The sequence below is a fragment of the Galleria mellonella genome, unplaced genomic scaffold (assembly GCF_026898425.1).
Source record: "Galleria mellonella isolate WM207_F2 unplaced genomic scaffold, CSIRO_AGI_GalMel_v1 utg173, whole genome shotgun sequence".
Lineage (NCBI taxonomy): Eukaryota > Metazoa > Arthropoda > Insecta > Lepidoptera > Pyralidae > Galleria > Galleria mellonella.
The window spans coordinates 267,228-283,364 of NW_026442016.1; the positions used below are offsets into that span (position 1 = coordinate 267,228).

The 16,137-nt window shown below is 32.3% G+C and overlaps 1 protein-coding gene across 1 annotated transcript; it reads left to right on the top strand.

Annotated features, from left to right (window-relative positions):
- The first annotated feature begins 5,338 nt into the window (after window positions 1-5,338).
- On the top strand, window positions 5,339-15,894 carry LOC113514053 (uncharacterized). The gene is made up of 6 exons (XM_026898034.3): window positions 5,339-5,497; window positions 6,087-6,144; window positions 8,606-8,697; window positions 9,072-9,158; window positions 10,290-10,387; window positions 12,218-15,894. Exons 1-6 carry the CDS (start codon window positions 5,471-5,473, stop codon window positions 12,408-12,410), a joined length of 555 nt encoding a protein of 184 aa, XP_026753835.2. The 5' UTR covers window positions 5,339-5,470; the 3' UTR covers window positions 12,411-15,894.
- The last annotated feature ends 243 nt before the right edge of the window (window positions 15,895-16,137 follow it).

Sequence of the window (16,137 nt, forward strand, 5' to 3'; positions counted from 1 at the left end):
AACAATAATTTAACTAAAACAAATAACGATGATACTTGGAGTAGAAATTATTATTAAAGATTGTTGAAAGACTATTCCAGCAAAATATAAAACAGAGTAACATCGAAATGTTTATCTGTACGCAAAACTAAAAATCTATTCTATACAATAGATATATTAAGAATTAAGAATCAAAAATTATAAAAATAGCAAATTAAATTTAGCTTTCCAGTCTGTTAATTACTTAGATACACAAGCAATGCCAGTATGGAAGGCCTAAAATTTATTAGCATTTTTTTATACCAGAAATCGTCATAGTCGTAGAATACTGACGGATATGTAATCTTTGTGAAATCCGTCAATATTCTACGACTACGATGAAATGTGACAAACAAGCATACAACCCGCCTAATAGTAAAGGGTCAATCTAGCCTATTGACGAATGGTACACTAGGGTCTCCTTAAAATATCCTTTTTTAAGTACCTCAAACTGTAGTCCTTAAGGAATATTCATTTTTTTATGCAACTTAGAATGGCAAACAAGCTGACGGCCCGCCTGATGGAAAGTGGTAACCGTCGCTTATAGCCATGAGCAATATCATGGACATAACAGAGTATACAGTATACTGTTTCGCCCATGATACCCCCATGCATTGCCATTCCTGAGCACTTAGCTGTTATTCCTCTGTATCCTGAAATTCACTGCCACATCCCACCCTTCAAACCGAAACAGCGATGCAAACACAACTGCTTCACGTTAGAAACACGAATAAGACAGAGGTGCCCAAGCAAACGACTTTTGTACAAAGTCTCCCTCTGGTAAAATCATTTATTGCTAAAAATGTTAAGTTATAATGGTATAAAATTTCTGTATACAATTAATGTGTACAATTAATTATAATGTTATAATTTTAATATATAAAAGACCTACATTAAAATTATCAAAGGACATCCTCGGGCTTTCCCTACGGGAAACCCGTTATCTCCAATTCCCCTGGTATTTTCCATAACCTTATTCACAGATAAAATTATAAATTATAAATATATATACAGATATAATTACTATAATACCTACCCTATAGAATTCCACGCTCGCATCACATAATTTTTTTTTATGCAAATTAATGAAATCTGGACGTTACAAAAAAATTTTGTCGCTTGCATTCTATTGTTAGTTTTAAAATAAAACTAAAAATAAATTACTAAAATTAAAACTACTAAATTAATACACCACTAGATTAATATACAGCAATGTCAAAATCATTTCAAAATTGCATAGTGGATATTACACACACTGCTATCATCTAATCCAAAACTATAATCATTGTTGAGAGATGGAATGGCAACGCATGAAGGGTATCATAGGCGAAACAGTATACTCTGTTATTTCCATGTTACTGCTCATGTCTATAGGCGACGGTTACCACTTCTCATCAGGTGGGCCGTCAGCTTGTTTGCCATTCTAAGTTGTATAAAAAAAAAACTTTCTTTAAACCTTTTTATGATCTTTTGTGCTCGCCTTTTTTTAAAGTTCGCTGCTAATTCCTATCAATGATAGGAAATTAAAGATGTTCTTTATAGCAATGCTATTTATCTTCTCAGGATATAAACTGTATTTTACAAAGGAGATATATCGTTTATGTACGGACTACAGCTAGAAATTAAATGCTGTGGCGTTTCTTCCTCATTGAGTCCAAAAGTACTTACTTACTTACGTACGTACTTATTTACTTACGTAAATACTTGTAATATAGAGACTAGATAACAATGATAGAAATGTTTCAAAAAAATCTGTAAATTCATACATACATAAAAGATACCTACCTAAAACAATACAAACAGACATATTCATGAAAGTGTTTGTATTATATGGAGATCGAACTTACAACCATCGAAAGGTGAAGCGGTGTAATCAACTGCTATACCACTAAGATTGTATTTTTTTTTATACAACTTAGAATGGCAAACAAGCTGACGGCCTACCTGATGGAAAGTGGTAACGGTCGCCTATAGACATTAGCAGTACCATGGACATAACAGAGTATACTGTTTCGCCTATGATACACCCATGCGTTGCCATTCCTGAGGACTCAGGTGTTATTCCTCTGTACCCAGTAAATTCACGCCATATCCCACTCTTCAAACCGAAACATAGCCATGCAAACATAACTGCTTCACGGTTGAAACACGAATGAGACAGAGGTACCCAAGCAATCGACTTTTGTACAAAGTCTCCCCCTAGTAAGAAGTTGGTATTGTTAAAAAGAATTTCAAAATTCAAATTCAAATCATCTTTATTCAAATAGATTTGTTTTCAAGCACTTTTAAATCGTAATTTTTTTTAATCTACTACAGGGTTCGGAAGGTTGTTATCTGTTGAGAAAAGCCCGCAAGAAACTCAACAATTATTCTTTTAAATCTCTGTTAATATTATGTGTATTTATATATATATTTATATATCTATCTATATTATATTTATCTATAGACAAAGTACATTTACTTTGTCTAAAAATACATGGTCGTTAAAAGCCCGACCGTCTCATTAATATTGTATTATTATATTAAGACCGATCGTTAAACAATCTATGGAATGAGTTCACGAATGCATTTCACTATACTCGTTTAATCTTTGCTGACCATTGCTCGCGGTTTTCCCCACATATTATTTACACGTATTTTCCTGTTCCCATAGTAATTCTGAAAAGAATGTTTTAATCTATTATTTTAAGGTTCCGTAGCAAAAATGTAAGAAGGAACTTTTATAATTTAATTTTGTAATGTCATTTTGTCCGTCCATTCTACTAATGCTATCAATTTCAAATTTGGAATAGTTTTTTTCTGACAATTAGAATATCAAACTTCCGGTCATATGACTGAAAGAGAAGACATTTTTTTTAATAATTGTTGTATCAGCCATTAACTGTTCACTGCTGAACATAGCATCCCCCATAAGAAAGGTTTTGCCAATAGTTGCCACGCTTGGCAGGCGGGTTGGCAACCGCTGTTCGACTTTTGGTGATGTTTTAAGATGGATGCTGCTGCCTATTCTTCCACCATAAGCTCGCCGCTCTTACGACACCCACGGAAAAGGAAGGGGTGACTCATAATATGCCGGGACCTACACAACGATAATTGTTTAATAATAATAATAATATAAAAATAACACTGGGCATGCTACGCAGCGCCATCTAGTCCCAAACTAAGCAAAACTCGTACTATGCTTAGATTACAACTAATAGAAATTCATAAATAGTTTTATCTTTTTTTTGTAAATATATATGTAGATTTATTTATAAATCAAATATTGTAATAAGGGAAAACTGTGATTGTTACAGCCTATGCTGTAAATACTGAAAATGACGTAGTGGGGTAACTTGAAACAGTCATGCTCGCCATAAAGTTTAAACTTGTGGCGGCATGGTGGGCCGGGTCGATGTGCTCCCTCTAATACGGTTGAGTGCAATGATGGCTGGCTCATCCGTCATACTCGTGAACGGGTGCTGCTTGTGGGGGTCTGTTTGGGGTACAAACACTGATTAAACTATTTGCTTTTGCAATGGCATATGCTGGTGGTCACTCTATTCTTCCAAATTTGATTTAAAAATGAGTCTATATTATTCTAAACATGCATAAAATTTATTTGAAAAGAAAACGAGCTCAGTTTCTTGTCAATTCTCCTCATCTCGAAATCATTCCGAACTGACGGTAGATTTGACATAATTATAATAAGAGTCTGTAATAGGCCTACATGAATAAAGATATAAGAGGTTAAGTTAGCGCGCGCCATCATCCGGTTACGTTTAATGTTCCGCCAGTAAGAACTAACCTACTTCAGCACGCTCCCTTAACTCACGCACTACGGTTACTAAATAATATTATATACATCATTGATATATTTAGTAGCAGCCTGCCAAAGATATTGGAAGCGACTCAGAATTATCTAGAGTCGCGTTAAATACATTGCCGCTGCCCATCCCTTGCCCTCCCTTAGTGGCCTCTTACGACACCCACGGGAAAGGCCCGTGGGTGTCGTAAGGAGTGGCCCATTCTATTCCGGGGCCTACACGGCTAGAATATCATTTAATTTCATTTCAGCCATTATCCGTCCACTGCTGGACATAAACCTCCCCATAGATTGCCATAAAGAACGGCTCTGAGCCACCTGCATCCACTGACTTCCTGCAACACATTTCAGGTCATCACTCCATCTAGTGCAGGTGGTCCTACACTGCGTTTGCCCGTACGCAGTCGCCACTCAAGAACCTTTCTTCCCCATCGGCTGTCGGTTCTTCGAGCTATGTGACCAGCCCATTGCCACTTCAGCTTGCTTATCCTTCGGGCTATGTCGGTTATTTTGGTTCCTTTGCGGATATCCTCGTTTCGGATTCTATCACGCAAAAAGACTCCAAGCATAGCCCTCTCCATAGCCCGCTGGTAGTAGTTTGAAGCTTTTACATACATTGCAGGGAGTCAGTGGATGCAGGTGGCTCAGGAGCGTTCTTTATGGCAGTCTATGGGGGTCTTCTTATATCCAGCAGTAGATGGATAATGGCTGAAATTATGATAATGACGATTTTAATACGCGATTATTGATGATTTGGTAGATAGACTTCATAGGCTATATGCCTTTCAGGCATTTATAAAGTATGAGCATTTTATCTTAAATTAATAAAATAATTATTAAATAAATTATATTATATTTATATAAATTATTATTAATAACATTGCAACTACACGATGTTCAACACGGGATATATAAGAAAAAAAATGATAAATCTTATTAAAAGAAATGGAAGCCAATTTTTTTTTTTTTTTTTAATATTTTCTGTCTATTTTTATTGTTCCGGCGCAGTTGTTTTTCAGAAGGTCTAACATAAAATTTAAATATGGTTTATCTAAAAGTGATCCATTTCATTAGTTTACCTAGTTAGTGTTCCTAGTTATATGCTCTTTTAAAAATCTCGCTCATTAGAAAAATTAAAAATAATAAATGACATTATAAATAACAATTAATTAAAATATAAATTGAATGTTCATTTTATTTTAAAATTCATTTATTAAGATATATTAATAAATGAATAATAATAGTGACGAATCACAATTATTATAATCATAATTGGTCACTATTTCTTATATAATAAACTTATGTATTGTAAGAAAAATATAATAAGGATTCTATGACGAATATGTATAATTTAATTTATCAGTGATGACGAATATCACGTCACAGATAGAATATTTAAACAATTACATTTTATGGACCACAAAGTATAACCACAGTATAGACAATTACGTTTCATACGTTTATAGATAATACTGGACTGGTAAGTACATAGCGTTCAACTTGTATTGCATATATAAATCGAACAGACTTCGGTGAACGGCATTTTATGATTGCAAGCGATAGAGTGAGCGTGTTTGTGTTTCATCTATAACTAGTATATTATCTATATTCAGAGTGCAGTTTTCGTGTGCGAATTTAAAAAAAAAAATGTCCGTCAAAATACTCTACTTAATCGTAAGTTTATTTTTTTTTTTTAATTTTTATGTTATGAAAATTTACCTAAATATTATGTTTTAGTTAGAAAAAAAAAATTTATGTTTTTAACTAATAATACGTTGTTTAATTTTTAATTTCGATTTTTAACTACCTTAAAGAAAACAACTTTATGCTTAATTTGACTGTATTTTTTTTTTTGAGTGCGTTCAAGTGATATGTTCTTCAATAGCGAGCTAATTTTTTTTTAAAAGATTTTGTTTTACGAACTAAAAACCATTTAAGTAGAAAAGGTAAAATCAGTAATTTAGATTTCAAAATTAAACTACTGAATCGATATTGATAAAATATCTATGGAACCAATCTATAAGTACCTGTATATTTCCAGATAAAAAAGAATTTGGCAAATTGTTTTAAAACTGACTGAGTTATGAGGTAAAAAATATACAACTGAATTGAGAATCTCATTCGTTTTGAACTCTGTTGAAAAATGAGAAAAATGTTTAGTTTCATTAGTAGATAGTAGATCATTCTTCCCTTTAAACGGATACTAGCGACTTGGATTATACCCTGTATAGTCGTAATTAACGATTTCATTGATTATTTTTAGATCTGTGCGATTGCCGCAACCGCTCATGGGAAACCCAGCAACTACAATTATGTTAATGGTAACCATGCAAATCTTCATGCATATTATTACCACACAACAAACGAATACCCTGGTCCTTAGCTATAATTGGTACACGATCACACCAATTGCCTGCCTCTGAAACTAGGAGAGCCTGTGTTATGAGAAAGCAAACAACGAGCACCTAGGAATACATTCCAGGACATCTAGACCTGAGCCAATTTAGAAAAGTTCATTTCCAAAATTGGCCCAAACAAGAACCGAACCTGAAATCATATTTACAAAGCGATAGGCATACCACTCCACCACGGAGCCTTATACTTTTTTGTAATGGATGATGATGGAATGGTAACTCCACCTGCACTGTCGATATATGCTAGCAGAATACCAGTGAAGGTGATAGGTGAGGATGGAAGCAGGTCAGTTGACCTATCGTGACAAATTCAAAAATAATTAACCACAATGGTTTCCAAGGAGTACCGCGTGGATGTCGATCCCATAAGATAATTTCTAGTAATGGGGTTGCTAGTCCCCATTACTAACAATCCCTTCTCCCCCGAACTAATATAGATGAAGTAAAGGTATTAAACATACATATAAACATATCTGTTACGTCATGGAACACCAAATGCTTCGATTCAGACAGGACTTTTTTGCTTCTTCCATATTCATTAATCTTTTCATATACACCGTTTACAGGTACTTTTGATTCTTTTTAAGCACGTTGCCTATTTGTTCGGCATACGTCCATCTAGAACGACCCTTGTTGACGTTTCCATTCATTCTTGCTCGATAAATCTCTTTCGTAATTCTTCTTTCACCCATCCTCTCCAAATAACTACAGCAATATAACATTCCCTTTTAGATTTTAAAACTACATCGCCCTTCAGTCCACTCTTCTCTCTAATTATATTATTTCTCACTGTATATTTTAATCTTAGATTATATAGATAGAGCATCGAGCTTCAAAAACGGGTCAACATTTTGTCAGCTAATTACCAAATTAGCTGACGCTTTCTTTATCAGTATTCTATATACTTACGCACATAATGTATCTTGACGTATTATTTAATAAACAAAATAATTATTTACGCATTAAAAAAATACATAATTTATAAAACAAAATAAATATACAAGTTGTAAAGGAGTTAATAATAACTATTTATCACGCAAAATTGTATGAAAGAGTTAATCCGTTCTCGAAGCACTTCTATGGAGAGACTCTATATAAACTATATAATCTATCTTTATATGTATCTACCACACATACCTTTAAGAGTTCTTATCTCTACAGCATTTATCTTACTTTCATGGTTCCTCTGCTATACCCACGATTCTCATGTAAGCATGAACGTTGATGTCAGTACTCCCTGACAAGGCGAGTTTTGCTCGATACATATTTTGCTTGCCATAATTGAGAGCAGTGCACCATTAACACTGTTTATTTTGAGTATTAAATAATGTCCCAAAAAAAAGTATGTTGCGTAATATATTGTTTTTCACATTACGTATTCAAAAACTCGAAAGCATTATCAGTATGTAAATGTATGTTAAACACAGAAATAAAATTATAATTGTTATTATAAAAATTATAGTGTAGTCAATCACTATAAGATTAAAATATTTTTTAAAGCACACCATAAAAAAATAAGCTATTTTATTTAAATATTAATATGAAGATAATTGGCCCTGTAGTTCTGGAATAGAATAGACCACCCCTTCCATTCCTGTAGGTGTCGTAAGAGTCGACTAAGGAAGGGCGAGGGATGGGCAGCAGCATCCCTCTTAAAACATCTCTAAAGCTTGACTGCGGTTACCAATCCGCTTGCCAGACGTGGCAACTATTGGCAAAACGCCTCAAAGGAGATGCTTATATTCAGCAGTGGACAGTTCAAGGCTGATATGATATGATAGAAGTCAAGATATTACTGTCTAGTTTAAAACAAAAATGTATTTTTTTTTTATTTATTTATTTACTCTTTATTACACCGCTTAAAGAATAATACAAAGATAAATATATATTATAATATATAAATACATATGTATTCTTATGTTATCACCTGTATGTTTTTATTTTATTGTTTTGTTGCTGTCAGTTTTGTTAACATGTAATCGATGACTTAAGAAAATGTTGTGTACATCTGTAATTAGTGTAAACGCAAGATGCAAGCCCTGTATATCAATTAAAATTAATGTCTGTATTTACACTGTTGATGTACCTTTTAAAATAAATAAATGAATAAATAAATATATTACACTTATGAATTACAAAAGGCGGTCTTATCGCTGAAGCAATCTCTTCTAGGCAACCTTTAGGTAGATGAGAAACAAAAAGACGGTAGCTATTTAACGCTAGAAATAGAACTAATAAAAAAAATGCTAAATACTTTTAATAATATATATTACATAAACAAATAAATACAATACATAACACACATTTACATAATATGTATATTCTAATATTGTAATTTTTGGTAACTATTTTTTATTCCTTATTCCAGCTACCCTGCCTGAAGACTGTAAGAAGAATTACTGTTTCACGAAAACTCAACACTATCCAACAGAATTAATAGATAGCATGCTTGTCGACTTGGTGAGTAGAAAGTGTTCTATTAATATTAAAAACTAGTTTTTACCAGCGACTTCGTTCTTGTATCCTGAGTACTCAGGAATGGTAACGCATGGAGGGTGTCATGGGCGAAACAGTACTTTGTTATGTCCATGATACTGCTCATAAAAAAAAAAATTTTTTAAATGTAGTAACTATTTTTATGATGCACTATAGTGTAAAGTAGCTGTTGGTTTCCTTTTATATAATTACTCCTGCCACGATAAATTTATATTGCTAAATCGGTGAGAACCTATTATTTGCTTTTTACATGGATAAATTGTTGTTATTTTTAAGTAATAATTTGTAAGCAGTTGGTTTTTCAACAAAGAAATAAATAATGTTTTGTACATTTTCAGGACAATAGTATTTCTGTGGACACGGATACAACGACTAAAAGAATTGGCGATGATATTGACAGTAATGATTGCGAGAAGAATAGCTATGTAAGTTTTATATTTTTATGTACAACTCAATAGTTGTACCATTATAATTCCCAGTTTATTTATTTATTTTATTTATTCATTAGTACAAATATGTGTACATGGCGGACTTAATGCTAAAAGTATTCTCGAATGCGGTAGCGTATTTAAAATATTTTTATATCTATCTATCTATCTATCCTATTTAAGAGCTGCGTTCTTGTCTGTGGAGCTCTTGCCACTCACTACGATTTTCAGCGAGTCTCTTCACCTCTTGATACAACACGACACCAACTCCTTCCTTGATCTGCCTGATGTAACTATTTCTTGGTCTCTCTCTTCCCCTTCTTCCTTCTATCTTACCTATCTATTATAATGTTCATAAGTTCGTCGTGTCGTATCAAGTGTTCCAACATTTTTCCTCTTCTGTCCTCAATAGTTCTAATAATTTGTCTTTTTTTCTTAATCCTAAGCAGGACCTCCTCATTTTTATATATATTGTTAATATTTCTTATTTATACTACTACATTCTTCAGTGGATCCAGTATCTTTTACTCGATCGATTTAGTTTCATTTGAAAGTAATTTCACATCGCACATTTCATATTCATGAAACAGTTTCATAAAAGTAATGTGTTCCACAAAGAAAAGACGAATTTAATTGTGGCATAATTTCTTATTTTGATTTAAAAATTAAACTGCTGAACTCATTTTGATTCATTCATTTAATTTCAATTGAGTGTCGTAAGAGGCGACTAAGGGAACTTAATGGTTGAGAGATGTGTAACGTCCCTTTAAAATATCACCAAAAACCTAACTGCACTTGTCAAACCGCCTGCTAAGCATGGCAACTATTGAGAAAACTCCCCAATAAATGGGTATAAATGTAAATAATTGTAGGCCACATTCAGCAGTGAATACTTAAGTATTAATGACTATCATAATAATATTCTAATAATTGTTTCAAATTTGTATTTTGAATAACTGAAATAGTACCTTAGTTTTATTTACCGAAATAAATACAAAAGTACTTTTATACCAAATTTTACGACGATTGGGCGATAAGACACCAAAAATTAACAATTATAATATTAGTAAGGATTGTCTTTACGTTAATTTTTTACATGTTCTTCATTTGCCATATTTTTTTTTACAGTACCAACCGATCTACCAAATAATCGACGAGAACGACCGCGTGCGGTACGTTGTACAATCGAAAAAATTCAAACAGGTTCTTCGTGTCGAGGAATGCATGTAAGCAAAGTGCAATGATATTTTATTTCAGTTTATTTTTTAATTTAAATTGACTAGAGCTAGTTATACAGAAAACCACTTACCAGGATGAGATAATGGGAATAAATGTGTTCTGCTTGGGTACTCTCGTGTATTTGCTTGCATAGTTGTGTTTTGGTTCGAAAGGCTCATTATACCAGTATATATCAATACGATAGTGAAATTACAATGTATGAAAGCATAACATTCTTCAGTAATTCTTCAACGCTGTGCTGCTCATTTTTTTTTTTGGGTAACAGTTACCACTTTCCATAAAGTAAGCCTTCAACTTGTTCACTATTAAATTAAGTATTATAAAAAAGTCATATTATAAAAGATGGCTGTTCTGTATAACTAACACCAATTGCATCTGATCAGGAATGAGTTAGAACGGGGGTTTCCAAACTTATTTTGTCTACTGCTCACTTTGAGAATAAATTATTTTTTAGCGCCCCCATTTTTTCACCTACTTAAAAACCATTATTACTTCAAGATCAATAAATAACCCGCCAGACCCCTACACAACGCCGCCATTTTTTATTTCGGGTCTCTTACCGCCCCCCTTTAGCCCTACAGCGCCCACAAGGGAATGTTATCACCCAATTTGGGAAAGGCTGAGTTAGAAGAAGAAAGCTGAAGAATTGAATTTTAAATAGATGATAATGGAATGGTAACCCTGCCTGCACTATCGGTATACGCTGGCGGAGCACCAGTGAGTGACGATAAGTGAGAATAAAAGCGGGTCTATTGACCTCCAGTGACGATTTCAACAAGAATTAACTGCTATAGTATTCAAGTTTTCGCTTGGGCATCGATCTGACAGAGTATATGGAGATGGGGCTCCATGACCCATTAATAACAATCCATTCTCCGGAAAAATACATTAAGTGAAGTACTAACTCAATTTTATATCTAATAACGCATAAATATCCCAACCAAGATTACTCATCATGTTAACATTTGTTGGAGGAAAAAACATTTTCACGTGAATAGAAATTTGATCGACGCGTAAAACAAAAAAAAAAAAAAATTTTTATTTAATGAACTTCTGAGAACAAGAGTACCATTTATCTTGACCTTTTGTTTATCTTTCATAAGGAATGGGAAAAACTATGTTAATGTAGATACTAAAATAATCTCGACGTTTCGATCTGGTTACTCCGGCCGTAGTCGACAGTAGACTGGTAATTCAGGTATCATAATTTACTTAAATGTTCGCGATAATTCTCGTCCCTTATAAAATATAAAACATGTAGTAAGTACTAAAATCTAAAATTTAACACCTTTGTTTATCACTATTTTAGTCACATTGATATATAGAGCATCGCTTTAGAACAGCTGTACCTTTTTGTCTTATTTTTTTTTTTTGTTTATTAATGCCTCGGTAAGGTTTTTATGAAATAAAATATTTGAAAAATTATATGGAAAAAGAAAAGCTGTGCGAAATCGAATGTAATATCATCTTAAATTGTGGCTAAACTACATAGATATTCAGAAACATAACCTAAACTTTTGACAAAAAAAAAAAAAATTTCCAATTCGGTTTTTATAATGACGGTGTTCTGAGGTAACAAAAAAATATAACCGAATTGAAGAAGAGTTTTGAAGTCGGTGAAAAATAATTAGTGTATTATAATTAAAGTATATGTATATTCGAATAAACATTCAAGTGCTGGCAGTACCATGCATACTAATCGTAGAGAAATTAAACAAAATAATTATAATCTATGGTTACTAACCATATGGTCTTTCGTAAAACAACTAAAAGTAATTGTAATTATATTTTAATTATAATAAAATTCTCTTCTATAGGTTGCCGGGACGTCTCACCACTGACTCGATACACTTCACTGACACTCAACTTCAGTACATCCACCTGGCTTGTGAGGAAACCTACCTCGACTACGCCTTCTTAGTTCTCTCTCTGGACAGTACTAAAATCGAGAGCGTGAAGACAAAAGGTGGAATTCCAGTGAGCTGCGCTTGTAAAGTTAGGAGATTATAATATTTATAATACAACGGACATAACATAATATTGACACAGTTAATCTTTTGCTGTGTTTAGTGAAATTACTAAAGGTTGTTAGTGAAGACGTTCCTATCACAAGGGTTTCTTATTTATTGAACCCTAATTAACTATCAAAAAGTGAAGAGACTCGCAGAAAATCGTAGTGAGTGGCAAGAGCTCCACCGACAAGAGTACAACTCTTAAATAGGATAGATAGATATCGGTAACGGTATCACTAGTATAACACTAAAAATGGCCCTAGACAAGATACAAACGAATCTATCGGTTAGTGCGCACGCGAGAAAGTACAAGACGGCGCATATTTCCATCTCATTCTATCTCATGGGGTCGCAAGCGATAATGATTCTGTCAATAGACTCGTTTGTACTTACTGAGGCGGTAGACGGCAAGTTAGCTATCATAGTCGTCTGCACTATTATGATGAATTTACCAAAAATTAATGGCTATAGTTTCCAGTGAGGACTGTTTGAAAATCAACTTGATAGGATATGCTTTACTCGTATTGCTAGCAATAAGTGTTCGTTACTAACACTCCCTCCGACCCCGACATATGGAAAGGAAAACAGATGATCGATGTAATGAAAAATGTTAACCATAGCCTAAAGACATTAACAGCACTGTGGACGTCATAGAATACACTGAGACGCCAGTATTAACTCAGAAGTGTTACTATTTCATGACTTCAAAAACTGTGATGTAATTTGTATACAATTATAGTTTTTAAAGTCAAACTATACAAGAAATACATTATTTTGTACATACAAATAAAGTGAAATACGTCTGCTTTATTTTCTAATCGATGAATATGGATAAAACGATGAAGATGATGATTTATTTGTCAACTGACCTTAATTGACCAATACTCGTAAATCAATTTAAAGGGTATCGTAGTATATTCATAGTACATAGTATAAGGCCATGTGGTTCCGGCATAGAACAGGCCACCCCTTCTTTTCCCATGGCTGTCGTAAGAGGCGCCTAAGGGAACTTAATAGTCAAGGAATGAACAGCAGTATCCCTCTTAAAATATCACCAAAGTCTACCTGCGGCTGTCAACCCGTCCGCCAAGTGTGGCAACTACTGGCAAATCTCCCCTTATCGGGGAGGCCTATGTTTATCAGAGGACAGTGTTCATAGTGCTATTCATGTCTAGCGACGGTTACAACTTTCCATCAGGCGGGCTGTCACCTTATTTGCCGTTCTGTGTATCATTAAAAAAAAAATCGTGACTAATTTACTAGGAATTAAACACGATGATTTCAAGAGAGAGACCCCGCGGCGAACAATAGATGTGTATGATAATGATCTATGTCGTGTAGGGGAAATATAGTTTATCACTGACTCACCTAATATGACTCACTTACTTATGCTGATTCAGGTTCAGTAGTGGTCAGTCAGGGGTGGCCAATCGGTCGATCGCGATCAACTGGTCAAACGATATAATATTTCGCTAATCTAGCGAAAGATGCTCAGATGCAATATTCACACTTTAATAAGTAATTACTAAGAATAATTTTCAGTTTAAAGTTTTCCCTCTTAATAAAATAAAAAATACTACATTATTGTGTAGTTATGGGTGAAAATGGAATGGTAAGCCCGCCTGCGCTAACGGGATACGCTGGAGGAGCACCAGTGAAGGGTGATTGATGAGAATGAAAACAGGCCAGTTAGCCCATCATGATGAATTCATCAGGAATTAACCATGATAGTTTCCAGGGGGAACCGCGAGGAGATCGACCTGGTTGGGTATATTGCTAGCAATGGGATTCTTAGTCTTCATTACTAGTAATCCCTTTCCCCCCTAATTATTGTGTAGTTAACTATGTTGTTTTATTTGAGGTTTCAAGAAATATGTAATTAGTAGATCGCACAGGGTTATTGTAAACAATAGATCTTGGGTCTAGTCAAGTTAGCTTGTCCTGCTTTAATACATACGTACTAGCATACGAATAATCGCTATGTTAAAGAAAATAGTTTTCTATAATTGGAACCGATACATATTAATGAAAATGTAATAATAATAAATAATAATAAAGGAATAATTGATACGACCATAAAAGACTACTGATGTTTTTAAATAATCAATAAATCCATTGACAATTTCGATTTGTTACTAAATTCATTTAGAGAGTATTTCTGTGATATTTTTTAAATTTATTTCACAACACTTAGTTTCTCTTACGAGTAACAACTGTATTACCTTTTTTTTATACATTAAGTAAAATCTAAGACATGAGTAATAAATATATAGATAGATATTTAATTGTATTATCCGTTATCACAAATTTATTTTGGTGCATTAATATACATATAAAAATACGTATTCATGTATTTAAATGATGCAATAAATTAAATTAAAAATTATAATATGTAAACCTTAACCTGAAAATGGTCAATAGTGTGAATATTATTTATATATATATATATATATATATATATATATATATATATATATATATATATATATCATTATTTGGGTTGTGACTCCTTGATGAACTTTTATTGTATTTTTTTTATATACCAATAATCGTTACAAATACCTGTACATATTTTTTATTGTATAGTATTTTTATTATTTTTTATAAGGAAAAGATTTCGATTGTTCTAACATCATTATAAGGTGTATTTTAAAACAATATTTACAAGCTGATCCGACAAACGTGTCATTCTCTAAAAAGCTATTAGAAACAATTTGTTTGATAAAAACTTAGATAAAAATTAAAAAAAAACAATAGTTTTTAGATAATTTTTCCAATTTATCGCTTAATTTTAGACCTTCCTAGGACTATAATGGATATTAATAGAAAAATATTTCGTTTTGTGTTTAGCAACATGTTTAGCGAACAATTTTTATTTATGTTGATGTGTGTTTGAAGATCTATATTGGAAATATGTCCATTAATTGCTACTGGTTGATATTTATTTTCAGTATTAGAATATATTTTCTAAGAAAATTTTATATTTTAATTTTATTAAATAATTTTCTATAATTTATTTTTAATTTAATTTAATTTTCTATAAATTATTATTAATCAATAATAGATACAAGAAAATTATTAAAAAGCGAATCAATTAAATAAAAAATATTCCACAAGTAAAAAAGTGGAATATAAAAAAGAAAAATTTTGTGTAAATATAATAGTTATAAAATTTCAAATAATAATATACCTTTTATGAGTACTGTCGCTGAATAGCTGAATAACCTGTACAAAGTTATATTTAACTTTTAAATTGATAATTTATTATACCATATCGTAGATAAACTGATGGCTGTATTTATGATAAAATTATTGAATATTTTAAATAGCCCTAGCAATGTAATAATGTAAAAACATTATTTGCAATAATGTTTGAATGCAATTAATTATGTATTGCTGCATAATGTTAAAAATTATAATAATAATAATACATAGACACAATACTGGCTGTAACTAGAAATATATTTGTATTTATTACAATATCAGTTATCAATTATTATTTTTACCTATCATCAATAAAAAAAAAAACTTTAAATATATGCCAGTCTTTCGCTGTATATTTTATACGAAATTTAAATCTATTATTATATTACCAATATCAATTGAGAAATAAATACATATAAATATATAAATATGTCAAGTTAAATCTCCAACTAATATTTCAATGATGTATAAGATGATTTAAGATTGTATTACAAAAAAAAAACCGATTTCAATTTTGATAT